General features: G+C 34.8%; 3 protein-coding genes and 1 long non-coding RNA gene across 5 annotated transcripts; 1 reads left to right on the top strand and 3 right to left on the bottom strand.

Annotated features, from left to right (window-relative positions):
- Positions 1–1,638: 1,638 nt before the first annotated feature.
- LOC104895001 (zinc finger protein 4) lies at positions 1,639–2,178 on the bottom strand. The gene has a single exon (XM_010681395.1). It carries the CDS (start codon positions 2,176–2,178, stop codon positions 1,639–1,641), a length of 540 nt encoding a protein of 179 aa, XP_010679697.1.
- Positions 2,179–7,300: 5,122 nt separating this feature from the next.
- Positions 7,301–8,877, bottom strand: LOC125498281 (uncharacterized). Its single transcript, XR_008969878.1, has 3 exons — positions 8,525–8,877; positions 8,187–8,279; positions 7,301–7,637 (listed from the first exon to the last, which is right to left on the bottom strand). It is a non-coding gene; the product is annotated as an uncharacterized LOC125498281 (long non-coding RNA).
- A 2,363-nt stretch (positions 8,878–11,240) lies between these two features.
- On the bottom strand, positions 11,241–13,775 carry LOC104894897 (hypothetical protein). Of its 2 annotated transcripts, none has more exons than XM_019250033.3 (3): positions 13,531–13,775; positions 13,278–13,463; positions 11,241–11,542 (listed from the first exon to the last, which is right to left on the bottom strand). In XM_019250033.3, the coding sequence occupies exons 1-2, from the start codon at positions 13,680–13,682 to the stop codon at positions 13,313–13,315; spliced, it is 303 nt and encodes a 100-aa protein (XP_019105578.1). In that variant the 5' UTR covers positions 13,683–13,775; the 3' UTR covers positions 11,241–11,542; positions 13,278–13,312. The 2 variants fall into 2 exon arrangements, with proteins under 2 accessions (XP_019105578.1, XP_010679562.1); XM_010681260.4 differs by having other exon boundaries at positions 13,345–13,463; positions 13,531–13,770.
- A 3,137-nt stretch (positions 13,776–16,912) lies between these two features.
- On the top strand, positions 16,913–19,160 carry LOC104894896 (pentatricopeptide repeat-containing protein ELI1, chloroplastic). Its single transcript, XM_010681259.4, has one exon. It carries the CDS (start codon positions 17,119–17,121, stop codon positions 19,009–19,011), a length of 1,893 nt encoding a protein of 630 aa, XP_010679561.1. The 5' UTR covers positions 16,913–17,118; the 3' UTR covers positions 19,012–19,160.
- The last annotated feature ends 520 nt before the right edge of the window (positions 19,161–19,680 follow it).

Below are 19,680 nucleotides of genomic sequence, written 5' to 3'. Positions count from 1 at the left end.
TGTTTCAAATTTTCTTATTTTATTTAATGATACCCTCTTTGAAGGAGAAGGGTTCTGTAGAATCTTCCTTCTTTCAAGGGATTTGTTTGAGAAAAAAATATGAGGGGGTTGGAGGAGTTGAATTGAAGTTTTTCTTCAAAACCATAGAATTCTACGTATACTATTAACTTTCCCGAGATTTCACCACATTACATTGTATCAACCTAACTTTGCTAGGGGCAGTCTACTATTTACTTTAAGCTTTTGGGAGACAGAATCCATGACCTTAAGTAAAATGGAGAGAATTAACCCAACATCAAAGTTAAAAGAAGAGTAAACCTTAATTTACCAAGTTGATCAGCCACATAAACCATTGCTTAAATTCATATATTAGTCATTCTAAACTTGTTTCCTTTAATTCTGAAAAGAAAAAGAAAAAAAAAGTCTCATCTCCCATCTAAATTGAACATGTTTACAATCCAAATATTAATAACAATTCCTCTAGAGATGGCCAACAATGCTGGTCTGATATCTCACCTCTTGGGCCGTGTGGGCTAAGCCTGATCCAACGCAGTTCGAACTGTGAAATTGATGGGTGGTCCTGTGCCAAGAATTCTCAGCCCGACCCACTATAGCTCATGGACCAACCCGCCCAACCCGCACCAATGGCTGTCTCTAGATTCCTCCTATATTTCACTAACTAAGCTAGCTCATCCATTGATTTTCTCATTCTTGCATGAAGAGGGGAGAGAGCGAGCTCACATTACCATCTTCCTTGTATGCAAAACTACTAATGTTGTTCAATAATGAGAAATATTGAAGAAACACTTACAATTGTCACATAAGAAATTGAACGCGGATTGTTGTGTGATTGGAACAATGTTGCTCCACCATGATCAAAATTAGGCAAAGCTCTCTGTTCTAGTGGCAGCATTAAATGATAGTAATTATAATAAAATTTAGAATAATTTTATAAAAACAATGATATGAAATTAATATCTACTATAATGAAACTTGTGCAGTGTGCACCAAACATGGGATATTGTCTTCTTAAATCTCCAATGTCACTGAATAAACCTTACAAAGTTCTATAAATGTTTGATGAAAGTTTATGGAAAATAGAACGAAGAGAGAAGTTTTCAGGTGAATTAACTTTCAAGGAATACTAACATGAAACTTTCCTTACAAGATTAGATTATAATTTATTAACTATTACCATTACCATCACCATCATTTGTTATTTTCGAACAAACCGTTTGTTAGGGATTTATCCAGTATGCAAGTATGATGGGGGCCGTGTCTACCATTTCCATGGAAAGTATGGTTGGTTTACAACTATCAGTGCCTAATAATGTGGCAATCATGGTAAGCTCGAAAGTCTTTACCATGTAGGGGAAACGCAGTGATGTAGCCGAGATTTTACACTGCAAGATCCGCAATTGGAAGAAGCAGAAACTAAAATTCCAAGTTTCCTTAATAGACGCCTCTCTCAACATAAGATAATTCAGCAACAAGAAACATTTGTCTAACAAAACGTTTAAGATGCATATATTGTAAGTTAAATGGGTTACTTTCATGCAAACCCTAAGAAAAGAAAACAAGACAACATTGACGATTGAATATAGTGCCAATACTGGTGTTTAATTTTCAGCATCATGATCATAGGCTAAGATTCAAGTTAATCTCATTATGGTTCACAAATTGCTTACTAGGCTGCTGTGTTTGAACCCGAAAACTCCCAGGCCAAACCAGACCAGTTCCTTCTCCAGTCACATATGAACCACCACACCATGTGGTTCCAGACCCGGAATTGAACTCATTGAACCGAGCAGCACCCAACATCAAGCTCTCTCTGCTAACCGACTTGTGAACAAGGGAATGTGCCTGAATTCCAAGCGACCGAACTTCCCGAACATTGCACAGAGGTAACCCTATTTCTTTCATCAGCAGCTTATGTCTCTTGACTTCCCCTCTCTCTCTTTTATGTGCATTCTGGTGCCCACCGAGAGCTTGTGAGTTCAAGAATTTCCTTTGACAAAAGCTACAAGTAAAAGTCTTAATCATACTACCACAGCTTAATTGTGTAGTAGTACACTTTGCATCTGCCTCATCTGTATTGAGGCTTAGGCTTAACCAATTCCTTAATTCGTCATTGATCTCACTTTTGATTAATGGGTCATCTTCCCTCTTTGAACCCATATTTGTGTATTTTTTGAGGAACAGGACAAACATTCATGCTCATATATAGGAGAAAGTATGATGAAGAATCTTAATGACACAAGTGGGAGAAGATGCTTCTGTATAACTAACTATACATAAGACTTCCTGATTAAACACAACTAGATATCTTATCTCATCTTTCACTGCAGGTTTCTGTCAGAATTTTGGTTCCATGCATCATCTCTCGTTTTCTATCACTAGTCAAGTAGAACTACAATTATTGAAGAACAAGATTCTTCGGTGTTTGGAATGGTGGCAGCTCTTCAAGTATTCTATACTGCCTTATAAATTATTTCTTTTTTAGTTCCTACCGTATGTTACTCAGACTCGACCCTCAAAGTATTCCGTGTCCAAAGTGTCTAACTTGGTAACCTACGAAAAATTACCATCATTGGTATTTGAAATGCTTATAACTATGTTAAAGTGCCGAAAATCGAACAAGTGCAATTGAGGTAAATTGAAGAATACAAGCAACATAGAGTTGATCAGGATTCTTCTTTCCAAGGACAAGATGTGTTTCAAGGTTGCAGAAAGCATGTTGCTGCCCCATACTTCTCTGTAAGCCTATCAATAATAGTAATGAAGGCAAATTGATATTTGGACCACCCCACAATCAGATGTATAGAACTCAGAAAGTGGTCTTTGTGGTTTAGGATTCTTGAGTTCATCCCTGATAAAGGCCAAAGGCAATTCACAGCCACAAACTATCAGCAATTTACCACCGAACTTCTGCATATCTTTTGACTATCTAGTAGCTCTGCTTCTTAATGGGGTAGGATATTAAATCTCACAAAGCTTTTCATAAATGCAGCACATACTACACCCCCCTCATCACACACAAAAAAAAAACATGTAGCACATACTCCCCCCCCCCCCCAACCCCTTGTTTCACGCCCAGGAACTTAATCTTCAGGTGGTAGCGAACAAAGTCTCGGGAACTATTTGGATTTGAATTGGCTAAGTTTAGTTTAGCTCAGCTCGTTTGTAAATGAGCCAAATTCAGACTACCTCTAAGTAATTTATGATATTTATGGTGTAAATATTGTCTATCAAACCAAGCTCTAGACCGGCTCGAACCCAAAAATTTTAGCAAACTAGCTAACTAGATTTTTGAGTTCGAGTTCAAGTTCAAGCAAAGTAAGATCCAATTCAATCAAGCATAATCTTGTTAGAGCTCTTGACACGTGGCAAATACAGCCTTACCTTTAACTAGCAAAATTTTAAAAATGACTAAAAAATTGTGTTGAAAATATATACACCACTCCATACCATTTCAAAATCAACATAGCTTACTAACTTAATGGTATGCTAATTTAGGGCAATGGAATAAAGCAATGCAAGCACACATAAGGTAATGTGATCACAGATAGTAGTTACAAAGAAAGAAGTGTTAATCTAATCTCAAGTGAGAATTTTTTTTAAAGGAATGTCTTTTAACTTTAAAACAAGATGTAATGAGTACAAAGAATCGAAGTTTAAAACATCCACTTTTTCAGACAACATTTTTATTTTAAAAAGAAATTTTTTGAGTTGTACTTTCTTCGTAACATAATAAGTGCAACAAATAAATATTTCACACCTCACAAATAATACCTATTTGTTGCCGTTATTATGTTACGGAAAAAGTAAATAAATTTGAGTAGTTAAAAGTGGGAGTACTAGATAATTTCAAAGCGACTTAAATTTATGGCCGCAAAAATCTTTACTACGTGCTCAACTCTGTCCCTCCCAGATTTCTACCTAAAAAAGAAATGTGCTTCACTATGAATTGAATATAGAATTGATATTAGCGCGATAACCCGCACTGAGATAAAGTTTCAAAGGGAGGTATGTGTAGGTGGCATTATTAATTCTTTCAGATAAAGTCATATTTTGATGTATAGTCAAGCTGCTGTATTTCAGATTATTAATATAAATTTAACAAATATAAGTTGTAATTATATCCGAAAATACTTGTGATCATGGTTAAATTTTGGCACGAAGTATTGAATCTCCATTAATGATGTTGGGTGCAACAACCCTAGCATGGCCATGCCCATAACATATCGCTTGCGGAAGCGCCTTTTGTTTTTTCACTCAAAAAAAATGAGCACCTTTTGTTTTTAAAAATCGGATAAAAGAGTTTTTGTAGCAAGAAGATGGAATGAGAATAAGGCCTTGTTTGGTTGACAAAACAAATCATGGGAAGTGCAAATTCCTAGGAAGTAGAAGTATATGAAGTTGTTTGGTTGGCAAAACCATGGGAATTTACACTACCTAGGAAGTTCTACTTCCTCCAAAATGGAAGAAGTTACTTACCTAGGTCCCCCTAGGAAAGTAGAGCTTCCGTAGGAAATTCTACTTCCCATTATCAACCAAACACAATTTTACACTTCCTAGGAATTTCAAATACACGGAAAAAATAAATTCCTAAGAAATATGACTTCCTATATACAACCAAACAAGGCCTAAGGATTTGGTGATCATTCCAATTTTCCTACTTATGTTGGAGACGTAAGTAGATTAGGAATAATTAGCAAAAGAACCCATACACCCTCACTAAGGGCCTTTAATGTTCTCTTGATTACCTCTATCTCCATGTAATTGCAAGGTAGAAATGCAAATCTTCAACTCCTAATACCATTCCCACCAACTCCCAATCCCCTCCTAACAAACAAGGATTTTGACAATTTGGAAATGAAACTCCCACTTCCTACACCAGTTCACACAAAATAACGACCACATATATGCAGAACAACAATGAAATGAACATAAAGCCATTACTCTTCTACTCACTTAGGGTATTTTGGTATTTTCCATCATTTAATAATGTATACTCCCTCCGCCCCAAAATAACTGTTATAATTTGCTTAACAATTATCCACATACAGTTTTACCTTTTACGGAGGCATTTTCTTACATGTTATGTGCGTAACTGGTGTTCCCAAAATGCTAGATCCATTTGCTTTTCTCAAAGTTGAAGTTCATAAACTTCAACAGCATTCAGTGCATTTCTTGCCATATACCTCTCCATATTCCATGCTTCAAACTACTTAAGCTTCCTAGTAAAGTTGGGAAGTTGCAACATGATCCAATATAAATCAATATAGATAACAATCTCTCATTTAAGAACTCCAATATTACTTTATCCTCCAGATTTATACATTACCTGTGCCACCACAAGTCAATATTAACCAATAGTTTTATGGATGAACATGAAATACCCGACATCTCCCCTAATCTAAGATGGTTGCAAAATAAGATTTTAGAAGCCCTAATCTATGACAGTTAATGGTATGTTTGACAGTTTGAGGATAACAGCAGAAAGAATATGATGCCATTGATCACTTAACCCATAGCTAATGCAACTAATGTTTAGCACACAGATTCTTATCTTATCACTGTAAGCCATTCTTCTCACAGGAGGGAATAAAACCTTTGCATACTTCAACTGGCTAAAAACATACTTAAGGCACTCACAGCAGTGATATTCAACCATCAAAGCGTAAGATTTCTAAGTTTATACTATTTGGAGAGCAACTAATGCTTGCTTTGCCGGAGAAATGGGACCATCTCCGTCCAGAGATATGTTTGCCATACTAAAGAAGGCAATAGTTCAATAAGGGCCTGTTCTCCCCAGCTTATTTTCAGTTCAGTTCAGTTCAGTTCAGTCCAGTCCAGTCCAGTCCAGTTCAGTTCAGTTCAGTTCAGTTCAGTTCAGTTCAGTTCAGTTCAGTTCAGTTCAGTTCAGACCAGTTCAGTTCAGTTCAGTTCAGTTCAGTTCAGTTCAGTTCAGCTCTTGACAATACTTTTACTCTCACATATCACTATTCATTTCAGTTCAGTTCATTTCAGTTCAGTTCAGTTCATTTCAGTTCAGATCAGATCAGATCAGATCAGTTCAGTTCAGTTCAGTTCAGTTCAGTTCAGTTCAGTTCAGTTCAGTTCAGTTCAGTTCAGTTCAGTTCAGTTCAGTTCAGTTCAGTTCAGTTCAGTTCAGTTCAGTTCAGTTCAGTTCAGTTCAGTTCAGTTCAGTTCAGTTAGTTCAGTTCAGTTCAGTTCAGTTCAGTTCAGTTCAGTTCAGTTCAGTTCAGTTCAGTTCAGTTAGTTCAGTTCAGTTCAGTTCAGTTCAGTTCAGTTCAGTTCAGTTCAGTTCAGTTCAGTTCAGTTCAGTTCAGTTCAGTTCAGTTCAGTTCAGTTCAGTTCAGTTCAGTTCAGTTCAGTTCAGTTCAGTTCAGTTCAGTTCAGCTGTTTTATGCCGAAGAGAACAGGCCCTAAGTATTACCCCATTGCCCAGGCATGGAAAAAGAGGGTGAGGGAGATGAAAGAAAGTCAGAAATCTTGAACCAAGTGTCACGGAGAGTAGTGGTGTCAGAAACAGATCTGACCGCTGGGTCAACCTGATTCTGACCTGACTTGAACCTGGTTCGACCTGGGAGTGTCAGTCTCCAGACCTGACCGAAACCTGACCTGGGATTACCCAGACCTGACCGGCACCCGGCAAGATTATATCCTGACCTGTTCAGACAGACCTGCTTTCAAACCCGAACCCGACCATAATCAACAAGATATTATAAAAATTCAATTTTTTTTTCTATCTACAAAATTATTTAAATATGTTAATTTATAAATTTGCTTACATTTAATAATTAATTAAATAAAAAATTAAATTACATTCAATTTGATTATTTAAAGGTTACACTTTCAATATCATGTATTGGTTTTTATTTATTTTTGAATTATTTGTGTACATTGTTTTACTTTGACATATATTGATGTATATTATTAAAGTCACAATGTCAACATTATTTTAACATTTTTTTATATCCAAACCTTTAATGTAATTTTAGTAAATATCATTTTTCGGTTATCCAAATGTTTGAAGTATACTACAACTGTCTACAAGTCAGTTTTTTAACTGTGGTCTGTAGATATGATTATTTGATCTCTTTTCGACTATTAGTTTCTTACTACTTACTAATATCGTCTTATTAATTTACTTGTTGCTTTGCATAATGTAAATGCTTCCATAAAATACTATAATTATAACTATAGCGCAACATATAATTAAGAATTTAGCTTGTTTGATACTTTGATTGAAGAACGAAATTAGGCAATTGAATCGAGATAAAATAATATTATAAATTAAATCAAAATAGAATATCTATGTCACTATCATACAAATTTACAAAAAATTCAAGCAGAATTAACAAAGCAAGCAAAGACTCAAGCAGCAGCAGGACTCAAGCAACAGCAGCAGCAGACTCAAGCAGCAACAGCAGCAGCAGACTCAAGCAGCAGCAGCAGCAGCAGACTCAAGCAGCAGCAGCAGCAGACTCAAGCAGCCCACAAGCAGCAGCAGACTCAAGCAGCCCACAAGCAGCAGCAGACTCAAGCAGCAGCAGCAGCCCACAAGCAGCAGGACTCAAGCATCAGCAACAGCAGCCCACAAGCAGCAACTGATATACTATGCTAGAAATGATAATATAGAAACAGATATACTATGCTAGAAACTGATAGTATAAAAAAAGTAATATGCTAGAAATAAAAAAAGAACAGATATACTATGCTAGAAACTGATAATATAGAAACAGATATACTATGCTAGAAACTGATAATATAAAAAAAAGATAATATGCTAGAAATAAAAAAAGAACAGATATACTATGCTAGAAACTGATAATATAGAAACAAATATACTATGCTAGAAACTGATAATATAAAAAAGATAATATGCTAGAAATAAAAAAAGAAGATAATATGCTAGAAATAAAAAAAGAACTGATATACTATACTAGAAACTGATAATATAGAAACAGATATACTATGCTAGAAACTGATAATATAAAAAAAGATAATATTCTAGAAATCAAAAAAGAACTGATATACTATACAAAAAATTAGATATGTTAACTAAAATAAAAAAAATTAGACATGTTAACTAAAATAAAAAAGATAGTAGACATGTTAACTAAAATAAAAAGAAAAAAAATGGGAATGAATCAAACCTCAGAAAAACAGTAGGAGAGAAAAAAGGGCAAAAAGCAAGTTTTCCGATGAGAGCAAGAGCTAAAGTGAGCGAGCAAGTTCCAGCAAGAAACCTAACAAATGAGAGTTGATGAATTAGACATTTTAACTAAAATAAATACTGATATAAATACAAAAAAAATAGACATTTTAACTAAAATAAATACTGATATAAATACAAAAAAATAGACATTTTAACTAACATAAAATAGATTAAAAAATTAGACATGTTTACTAAAACAAAAAAGATAAAACCTAACAGAAATTAGACATGTTAACTAAAATAAAAATGATAAAAAAATATGAAAATGAAACAAACCTCAGAAAAAATAGTAGAAGGATGAGAGAGAAACACCGGCTTAAGTTTTTATGTTTTCCGGCAAGATCTCTACAGTCTACGATTTTCCGGCAAGTTTTCTTTTTCTTTTTCAGGCGAGAAAGTTTTCCGGCAAGTTTTCTTTAAAGACGATAGAGTGAGCAGCGAGATCCGGCGAGAAAACTAACAAATGAGAGTTGAATAGTTGATGAATGATGAGAGAGAAGAGACTAGAGATCGAGAGAGAGAAGAGACTAGAGAGTGAGAGAGAGAAGAGACTGAGAGAAGAGAGTTTGAGAGAGGCGCCGTTTCTGATGAATTGAGAGAGGAGAGGTAAGAGGTTTAGGTTTTCATTTAGGGTTTGGCTTTTATAGGGTGGTTTTAGTGTTGTTTTAAACCGTTGGATTAGATCTAACGGTTGTGAGATAAAGAGATGAGAGATTAGGGTTTCTGAAAATAAGGGGGGATTGAACCATTTTCGGCCATTGGATCAACAAGATCAACAAGATCTAACGGTTGTGATTTTATTATTATTATTAGTATTAGTATTAGTATTAGTATTAGTATTAGTATTATTATTATTATTATTATTATTATTATTATTATTATTATTATTATTATTATTATAGTTATCATGTGATTTTATTATTATTATTTCAAATCGTAATGCGTACCATAATCGAGTCATTTATATTTATATAAATCTAGTAATTGATCGTATATTTGTTGTTAATATATAATTCTCATTATGTTATCCGTAGTTAAGTTATTAGAGCATATTAAGAGTCGATGCTCCTCATACTCGTTAATAATCAAATAATCAATCACGTATTCGCTATAATGGTTCCAATATTATAATCGTCCTAATACATTTAAGCCTACTGATAAAATAGTTTCTTTATAGTCACAATATATATACAAAGTTAAGAGAATACCATAAATACTATATTTAGTAACTAGTAAGTACTTTTTAGCAATTAACTTATTGATGTTACTTTTAATAAGTTATAGTTAGCTTTTATATGGGGTAATGATATAGGGATATAATTTACTATTATTAGTATTGTGCAACATATGAACCTGCGTTATAATCACGTAGGCGGTAGACCTCATATAGTCATATCAACCGTCGTTGTAAATCTATGAATGTATGATTATCATTTGTTATACTATTTATTGTTATTGTTATTGTTATTGTTATTGTTATTGCTATTATTCCTCTTCGTATTTGTATTACATATAATAAATCCTTTATATGAAATTTGGAACTGATCTTGTACTCGTTATTATTGACGTTGGTTATGAATTATGATATATAATATTAAAACATATGAAGAGTCGTCTCTACTCCTTTACTCATTAGGGTGGTTTTACGCAGTTGATTAGTCGAAATAAGAGTTGACTAAGAGAATACACTAACATCACGATAATCAATATAGTGTTTTTATTGGTTTTTCGTTATTATCCACATATTAATCGCACGCACACATATGTATGTATATGTTGATCTTAATACTTTTATTAATACGATTCATTTACATATATATACAAAGTTAAGAGAAGACCACAAATATTATATTAGTATTAAACTATAGTATAACATAAAAACAATTAACTTAAATAATATTATAGCTTATAAAGACAAGGGAATGTTATTGTTGTTAATCTTATACTAGTATTAAACTATATTTTACTTGTTTAATAAGTTATGATTAACTATTTTACTTAACTTATGGTTGTTACTTGTTACATGTTCTTATGTTTAACTATTATCATTTTCATTTGATGTTTATTTGTAGTATTGTTCTCATTACCATCATAGCTATTTACAAACTTATATATCAATCATAATGCTTATAATAATAAATCATTTATATAAAGTTTGGAATTGGTCGTATACTCGTTATTATTGTCGTTGGTTATAATATATAATATTAAAACATATGAATAGTCGTTCTACTCCTTTACTCATTAGAGTCGTTTTACGCAGTTGATAAATAAGAGTTGACTAAAAGACTACATTAAACATCACGGTAATCAATATAGTGTTTTTATTTATTTTTCGTTGTCATCCTTATATTTATCGCACACACACATATGTATATATATATATTATTATATATATTATATAATATATATATATATATATATATATATATATATATATATATATCGATCTTAATACTTTTATTAATATGATTCAATAACAAAATACATAACAAAATCAAGATGATCCGATCAGGAGTTACCCGGAGTTGAATTGGCGTTCAACAGCGAATGGACCCGATGTTTCACAATGATCGAACTAAGATGAGTAAGATCATTACTAATTCAACCCGAGTATATTTCACTTAACTCAACCGCACATGGAACCTAAATACGATCTTCGCAAACCCGACTAAAAAATGTCAAAGGGAATTATACCGAGAATGAATCGACCTGTAAACGAAACGTTCAGACCTGTTCGGCACCCGGGAATCTAATGATTCAAATATGTTCGACCCAGTTGAACAAAACCTGACCAGTCATGACCCGGGGCACTGACAATCAGAATCCTGACCTGTCCGGGTATGACCTGGTTCGCCGTGGGTATACCCAGAACCTGTTTACTAACCTGTTTTGACACCACTAACGGAGAGACGTCCTTACTCTACAAAGAGAGGTAGAGACAACTGTGGATATAAAAGTTTAGAGCATACACAATTCAAGAGTCAAGACAGAGTGAAAGGCAGCATGGGTTATCATCAGTCTCTTAAACCAGAGCAACGGAACATTCATTTTTCCCTAAAAAAAGTATTGACAAAAAATATTCATAATAGTTTCAAGGGAAATTGAACTTCATCAAGTAAAATTAGGGTCAACTTTCCAGCAGAGCATATAAAAAATGCAACGATGAAACCTATTTATGAAGACTCCTGCAGACTACATACTTCCGATCACATGGTACCATGCACCAATATCACCGTGAGTTTGAGGGAACCAATTTTTTTTTCTTTACTAAGTCAGAGGCAATTTAAGTACCTACACCATTGGGAAAAAAAAAAACAAAACAAATGAGTTAGTGTCATGCTCCATGCGCACACTAAAATACAGGCGTAGAAGTATGGTAAGGAATCTGGATTGTCAGCAGGACTACATGTTAAGTAACTTAAAAATGCAAGTACTGATCATAATTGTTCGTCCAATTAATATGATCATAAAACCACAAAAACAGAGCTGAAGCATATCAAAATTCAAGAAGTAACATGCAGCATATTCAACGAATAAATTTTCTGCATGGGGCTGAGGATTAACTTAAAAGGGAAAAAACATTCAAGAGAAAACACCAGGACTATAACCTTATAATCCACGCTCAACAAACAAAAAGAGCAAAATGACTTCATAATAGGAATATTACCAATAGGGATTATCTCCCAAACTCTTGCAGTTTCCCTTCAACTCAAGGAGGCTGAACTTTTAACATATTTGAGGTCAAAGTTAACTCTCACCTACAAGGCACCAAGTTTAAAGACCGCCTAAGGGAAGACATCATTACTCTACAAAACATAATATCTTAAATTGAATCGTTTAAAATATAGAATACACAATACTTTCATGCTTCTAACATCCATGTCAAGGTACTTCTATCGACATATCCCTAACTCCATTTTACGAGTCAATATTTTTTGTGCTCATGTAGCATAACTCAAAAATATCAGAAATAAGGTTCCGCTCTACGCCACACACTTTAGAGATCATCATAAATCAAAAAAATCGCATGAAGTCAATAAGTATATACTTGAAAAAGAGTATTAGTGGAAGCAATTAGGTGGAATGATGCTTTGAGCTCGTGTAAATGGATGCTCATGGATCATGAAAATAAAGAAGATAGGTGAGTGGCTACAGAAACCAATTCACCATCATTCAGATATGCATCACACTGTTTCAGGGAACTTCGTTGTAGCTTTAATTTACAATGGGACCATATAGTAAGCATGACATTTTGGGTCATATATCAACATGATCTTACGTGAGAAAGTGAAAACCTATAATGACAAATTTTACAAGCATTTCAAAGAACAAATATGGGTTTATGTTAAGGCATATAGGAACATGTATCATCCCATGATAGATTGGAGGAAAATGCTCCCATAGAGCACACTACACTACTTGTATGAGACATACATAAGGGCATCTCAAGCACACAGGGCAAGTCGTTCTTCATTATCCTTCATGTTTGATTGTTTCTCTCTTTCTATCTTCCCTAATCTTGTGCTATCAGTCCTTTAAATTAAATTAAGTAAAAATAATCTACATGACATTCTACCTCCAAAGAAAGGAGTGACCTTGCGACTCGGCTCTAGAAACCCTTTGAACCTTCAACAGCACACTCCTTTCTATACTAAGGACGCTAAATTTCCTAACCATTTCCCCACAACCAGAAAAGCATTGCCAGCTAAAACCAAAAAATGTCATCTTCCAAACAACCTAAGACATTGAGTCTAAGTAGTGGTAAAGATCTTCTAATTCAAGACAAATTCCTCATAACAGCTGAAATTGCACAAATAAACCATCAAATTCAAGCCGACAACGATTTCGAGCATCACAACCTATCTTTCTCTATGTTTCACATGTGATTTCAAATTTTGGCCAATGTCTTTCTAATCAAAGTATTACCCGATTACCACCCATCAACAAAGACAACAAAATTTCAATACTATAATCAAAGTAGAGAGATTAAAAACGGGGGGAATGCTAGCATAAAAACGAGACTCACGAAGTGAGAAAAGGGGGAGAGAGAGGAAGTTAAAATTAGCGATCTTGACAAGTGCGACAGAAGGTACCCTGAGACAACTCGCAACAAGCCCTAACATCGACTGCAATGTGCGCTGTCAATCGAGCGTCGGCCACAACGTTGTGCATCGGCATTAGCGATTGAATGCATCCCAATACTTCAACATTCCTGGATAATAATAGAGTTAATTAAGTACATGTTAATGAGAAATTAGGGGGAAATGAAGGGAGTTTACCTAGGGTTTGTGAAAGAGAAATGACGAGAATTGCGCGCGGAATTAGGGAGAAGCGGTGAATGAGGGCGACGAAAGGCGGAAGAAGGTCGGATAGTGGGAGATCTTGCAGCGTTAAGGAAAGACCTTGAGAAAGATCCGCTTCGCCACGCCATTGTTGTTTTTGTTTCTCACTCTTTCTTCGGTGCTGCTACTTCTGGGTTTACTCATACGATGATGTAGGGTTTAAGGGGGGATACATATGGGCTTATGGCTCATGTCTGGCTTATGCTCATCCCTCACGATTCGAAAGAGTTAGAGATAGCCAAGTGGTTAGTGATTGTCTCCTGATTTTAGAAGGTTTTGGGATCGGTTTTTACACTTAACGAGTTGGGATTTTTTTTGGGATTGTTTGGTAATCGGTTGTTGACTTTTGGCTGATTTAGTTGGCTTGTTTGATTGGCTGGGAACATTGGTTGTATGTATTGGCTTTTTAAGTTGACTATTTAAGTCAGTTGTTTGCGAAAGTGTTTGGCAAAATTAATTGTGGTTGTTGGCTTTGTGGGCCAACAAACCAAAAGGCAATCCAAAAAGCTGCTCCAAGCAGCTTTTTCATTTTGGCTTAAAAGCCAATTTTTCAGCCCACCAAAAAGCCAATAACCAAACATTTTTTTTGGCTGTTTGATCATATTGAAATGCCAAAAGTCAAACGAAAAAGTCATTTACCAAACATGACCTTTATTTCCCCAACTTGGTAAAAAAAAATGACTCACGAGTCACGACGGGCAATTGACAACCCAAGGGCTAAGGCCTAAGAGTATAAGACTAAGTCTTTTTTTTTTTGACATATTTTCATAATTCAGTTACTCTTTTAGTTTTTCTTTGTTCAACTCAGTTCTCAGTCTAAAAGAACGGGGCTTAAAAAATATGAGTGTACCAAGTAAGTTGTGACTAAGAATTCTTTAGGATGTGAGAAACACTTAATAGCGAACAGTTCGTCATTTAATAATATTTTCAATTAAAATTTTAATTTGATATTCAATGGACCATAATTTTGACCCAATCGAAGTTCAATCAGATGTAAGTTGTGAATTTTTTTCGTAATTATGATAGGTCGGACGATTCGCGCATGATTTGCCTTATTTCGTGCAATCTACACGAACATGATTAGTCTGTTTTGTGCAGACTACACGAAACAATTGACTCCGTTTCGTGCAGCTTGCATGAAATACTATATTTCGTTTCGTGCACATTTTCGTGAAAAAAAGCAGTAAGAGTTATTCATTCAATTATACAACGAGCCAATTTCATGGAATTTGAAGTACAAAAAAGTGCTTCTTTCATCAATTGTATTTTCAAACAAAAACAAATGTTGGTTATAAAATCATAAAAATGCAACAATTTGCTCCAACGAAACATGACCAACGAGCCTGAAATTTAACAAAATGCAACAATAAGAAAAACAGAAAAACGCAGCAATCAAAAAATCAGCAAAACGCATCAATTTGCGCCAACCAGCCAAAAAATTTCAAAAAGAAAAATTGAAGAACTATACTATTTGCTCCAAAGTCGTGAATTTTGGTTAAAAATCAAGACCCAATTCGCATTGCACGAAGCCAACAACACAATCACTCATGCAAATCGCCCCAAAAGATGGAGAATTGGATACAAATTATTCTTGAATCAGCCCCAATTTGTTCAACATCGGAAGAGGACGAAGAGGGAAGATGGAGAGAGAGAGGAGTGGAGAGAGGAGTAGTTAGAGAGAGAAATGGGAAAATCGCCATATGATGGAGAATTGGGTACAAATTACTCTTGAATCAGAAACATCTTCAAGAGGACGAAGAAGGAAGAAGGATGAAGGAGAGAGAGAGGGGAGTGGAGGTAGTTAGAGAGAGAAATGGGTTTTAAGGCTAAGGGTATTTTAGATATTTTGTAGGGTTGTATTAGTAAAGTGAGGTTGTATTAGTAAAGTGAGGTTGTATTTAGCAACCATGTACTTTTATTATGGTGGCCTTTAACGTTAAACATTATGCTAACAATTATATTATCATTCTTTATTGTTGATATAAAGGTAATTTGTTAAGAAAATTCCTTAAATCGGGATTTAATTCTCAATTACCCCTGCTAATCAAGATAATTGTCCAAAAAGCAGAAACAAAGTACGTATTTCTTCCCAATAGAATCAAATGTTTTTTTTATTGTTTATCAACTTGAATTATAATATGTTTGGTAAAATATATGAATAGAAAGGTCCACTCTAAAACTTGAATTATGTACCTGAAAGTTAATCAATTGTACAATTTTAGAAGGGAGAAGGAATTCAAGGATTTTTGATATTAATATATCAGGTAAAAACCTATTAATCTAAATAAATTAACAATACTTATAATTTTTTTTTTTTTTGAGGGGAACAATACTTATAATTTAACTAACTTACATCTACCTAATTTATTTATTTTTTAAAAAAAATAGCAACATGTATAAGAAAAAATTGTTCAAAAAACAACAATTTTATTAAGTTATCTCGTATCATTGTATAAGAAAAAATAGTCAGGTGGAGTCTTGTTAGGTTCGTCTCAATGCGAGGATTTCAAATATCAAACTTTTATAATTTTTACTTACACCCAATATAAGAGATATTAACGTCTGAAAAAGTATCTCGGTAAATGTGAAAAAGCAAATGGTGCAACTAAAAAAATATAGATGTAATAATTTATTATGGGTGGCCTTTAACGTTAAACATTATGCTAACAATTATATTATCATTCTCTATTGTTGATATAAATTAAAGGCAATTTGTTAAGAAAATCCATTCAATCGGGTTTAAATTCTCAATTGCCCCTACTAATCAAGATAATTGTCCAAAAAGCATAAACAAAGTACGTATTTCTTCCCAATAAAATTAATCAAATGTTTTTAGTGATTATCAACTTGAATTAAAATATGTTTGGTAAAATATAATGAATAGAAAGGTCCACTTTAAAACTTGAATTATGTACCTAAAAGTTAATCAATTGAACAATTTCAAAAGGGAGAAGGAATTTGAGGACTTTTGATATTAATATATCAGGTAAAAATCTATTAATCTAAATAAATTGACAATACTTATAATTTAATTAACTTACACCTACCTAATTTAGTTTTTTAAAACAAAAATAAATAGCAACATGTATTGCAAAAGTATGATTTTTGTTTACTTAATGTATCTTTAGAAATTGAAATGAGTCGTAGGTGTCACCAAGAAATAAAGTATCCCTTCGTATTTTTTGAACTTATGAGTTAGAACTTGACAAAATGACACTTAATTCGTAGGCTACTACTTCGCCGTTTCATTTTACTTGCAACATTAGGACTTTCACTTCTTTTTTTTTTACCTTAATAAATTAATATTATTTTTATACTCTCCCGTCATAACCCATAAGGAAGGAGGAGGGCAACTACTGAGATTGCTCCGAAGCACTAACAAAATTTTGAAACCCAAAATTTTGAAGCACTAACAATATTTACAAGAACCAAAAAGAACACTATCGGTTAGAATGGCGCTTTTTTTTTTTAAATAACCGGTAAAACTCAACTACTCCACATTCTAATTTCTATCTAACAAACGACATGTCTTCTTCTCCTCTGTTCACTTCCCAACCATCAGCACCCCCAATAAGCCGCCCTCCCAATCTCTCTCCTCCGTCGAGCCACCGTCCGACACCCGAAAAACTCGCATTTTTACTAGACAAATCCAGAAATCTCAACCAAGTCCTCCAACTACATGCCGTAATTCTCCGGCAAGGCCACGAATGCAACCCCATCTTGAATTTCAAGCTTCAAAAATCCTACTCCAATGTCGGTCGCCTCGACCGCTCTTTCTCTCTCTTTAAACGTACTGCAAACCCAGATGTATTCCTATACACTGCCATCATCAATGCTCACTCTTCTAGAGGACTCCATTCTCAGACTTTTGAGCTCTATGTTGAAATGTTGAGCCAAGGTGTTGAACCTAATGCCTTCACATTCTCTTCCCTGTTGAAATCTTGCTTGATTAAAGATGGGGTTTTGTTGCATTGCCAGGCAATTAAGTTTGGTTTTGATGGTGATTTGTTTGTGAGAACAGGGCTTTTGGATGTGTATGCTAAAGGTGGGGATGTGTGGTCTGCACGCCAACTGTTCGACACAATGTCTGAGAGAAGTTTGGTTGCATCGACAGCGATGCTGACTTGTTTTGCAAAGCACGGGCATCTTGATGATGCGAGAGTGTTGTTTGATGGGATGGAGGAGAAGGATGTGGTGTGTTGGAATGTGATGATTGATGGGTATAGTCAGCATGGAAGGCCTAATGATGCATTGGTGCTTTTTCATCAAATGTTGAAGGAAAAATTGAAGCCTACCGAAATTACAGTTTTATCAGTGTTATCTGCTTGTGGCCAACTTGGGGCACTTGAGTTAGGCAAATGGGTTCATTCTTACATTGTGAATAACAGAATTCAAGTTAATGTTCATGTGGGTACTGCTCTTATTGATATGTATGCTAAATGTGGTAGTTTAGAGGATGCGAGGATTGTTTTTGATGGTATAATGGGAAAGGATGTCGTTGCTTGGAATTCGATGATTGTAGGATATGCAATGCACGGGTTTAGCCAAGAAGCACTGGAATTGTTTGACGAGTTGTGTAGGAAGAAGTTTCGCCCTACTGATATTACCTTCATCGGCGTCTTAAATGCCTGTGCTCATGGGGGTTTGGTGTCTGAAGGGAAGGCATTATTCTCTTTGATGAAGGAGGTTTACGATCTTGAGCCAAAGGTTGAGCATTATGGATGTATGGTAAATCTTCTTGGGAGAGCTGGGCATTTAGAGGAAGCTTATAATCTAATTAAAGACATGAATGTTGATCCCGATCCTGTTCTTTGGGGAACATTGCTAGGTGCTTGCCGGCTTTATGGCAATACATCTCTTGGAGAGGAAATTGCTAAGTATCTTGTTAACGAAAACCTTGCAAATGATGGAACATATGTTCTTCTTTCTAACATATACGCCGGAGTAGGCAACTGGGATGGTGTGGCCAAAGTGAGAGCCATGATGAAAGAGAGAGGAATACAGAAGGAGCCTGGTTGTAGCTCCATTGAGGTAAATAATAAGGTACATGAGTTTCTTGCTGGAGATTTGAGACACCCAAAGAGCAAAAACATATACATGATGTTAGAAGAGATAAACCAGTGGCTAAAAGCACATGAATACTCCCCTCGAACAGAGACTGTATTACGAGATATCGAGGAAAGCGAGAAAAAGCAATCCTTGGGAGTTCATAGTGAAAGACTTGCTATTGCCTTTGGCCTGATCAGTACCTCCCCAGGAACTACAATAAAGATTGTGAAGAACCTGCGCGTATGTTCGGATTGTCATACAGTCACAAAGCTGATATCGAAGATTACCGGACGCAGGATAGTCGTGAGGGATCGAAACAGATTCCACCACTTCGAAAATGGCATTTGTTCTTGTGGAGATTATTGGTAGTTGTAAATGAAAATGCTTAGAGCTGTCCTTTGTAGCTGTGTGACCTGTGACTATGTATGAATTATGAAGTTACTGTACATCTGTTACGCATAAAAAACCAGAGTTTACAAAAATAAATAACATAGATCTAAAGTTACTCTGTTTAGTTATATTCAAGTTATATGCCACAGCTTCCAGTGCAAAACGGTAAAAACTTAATAGACAGAAAATAAAATCAAGATATGTGGTAAACTTCAGTTGTAAGTTTGTAGCAAGAGACACTTTAAGCTATCGAAGTGAATAAAAGAAAGAAAAACTCTCCAAAACCGCTTTTTTTACTCCTTGCATTTGCAACCATTGACTTAAGAAATGATCATCCAAATTCTTTTAGCAACTTAGAAATATAGAGATGCAACCCGAGAGGCAACTAAGAATGGGATTAAGGGGAAAATATTTCTAAAATACTCTTTCTTTCTCGCTCTCTCTTCTCCAAAGCTAACTCTAGTTTGGTATAGTAACTGAAAAATTGAAATTCGCGGTCAGTGTGACTCCACAGTCTAAAGCAAACCATAGATATACAGGGTTAGTGTGAGTGTGAAGGGGATCGGTGAGAAGTGAGTTACGGCATAGCTTTTATTTAATCTAGCTTTAGAGCCAGGTCCACGAGAGTAGGAAAAAAGACTAGAATCT

This window comes from Beta vulgaris, chromosome 6, assembly GCF_026745355.1.
Source record: "Beta vulgaris subsp. vulgaris cultivar EL10 chromosome 6, EL10.2, whole genome shotgun sequence".
Classification (NCBI taxonomy): Eukaryota; Viridiplantae; Streptophyta; class Magnoliopsida; order Caryophyllales; family Amaranthaceae; genus Beta; species Beta vulgaris.
This window is presented reverse-complemented; position numbering and strand designations above follow the sequence as displayed.

Bases quoted from the DNA above. Each gene is read 5' to 3' on its own strand.
- LOC104895001 (XM_010681395.1), bottom strand. From the start codon at position 2,178: ATGGGTTCAAAGAGGGAAGATGACCCATTAATCAAAAGTGAGATCAAT.
- LOC104894897 (XM_019250033.3), bottom strand. From the start codon at position 13,682: ATGGCGTGGCGAAGCGGATCTTTCTCAAGGTCTTTCCTTAACGCTGCA. The intron at 13,464-13,530 runs GTAAACTCCCTT...ATTATTATCCAG, and splicing joins TTCTCTTTCACAAACCCTAG to GAATGTTGAAGTATTGGGAT.
- LOC104894896 (XM_010681259.4), top strand. From the start codon at position 17,119: ATGTCTTCTTCTCCTCTGTTCACTTCCCAACCATCAGCACCCCCAATA.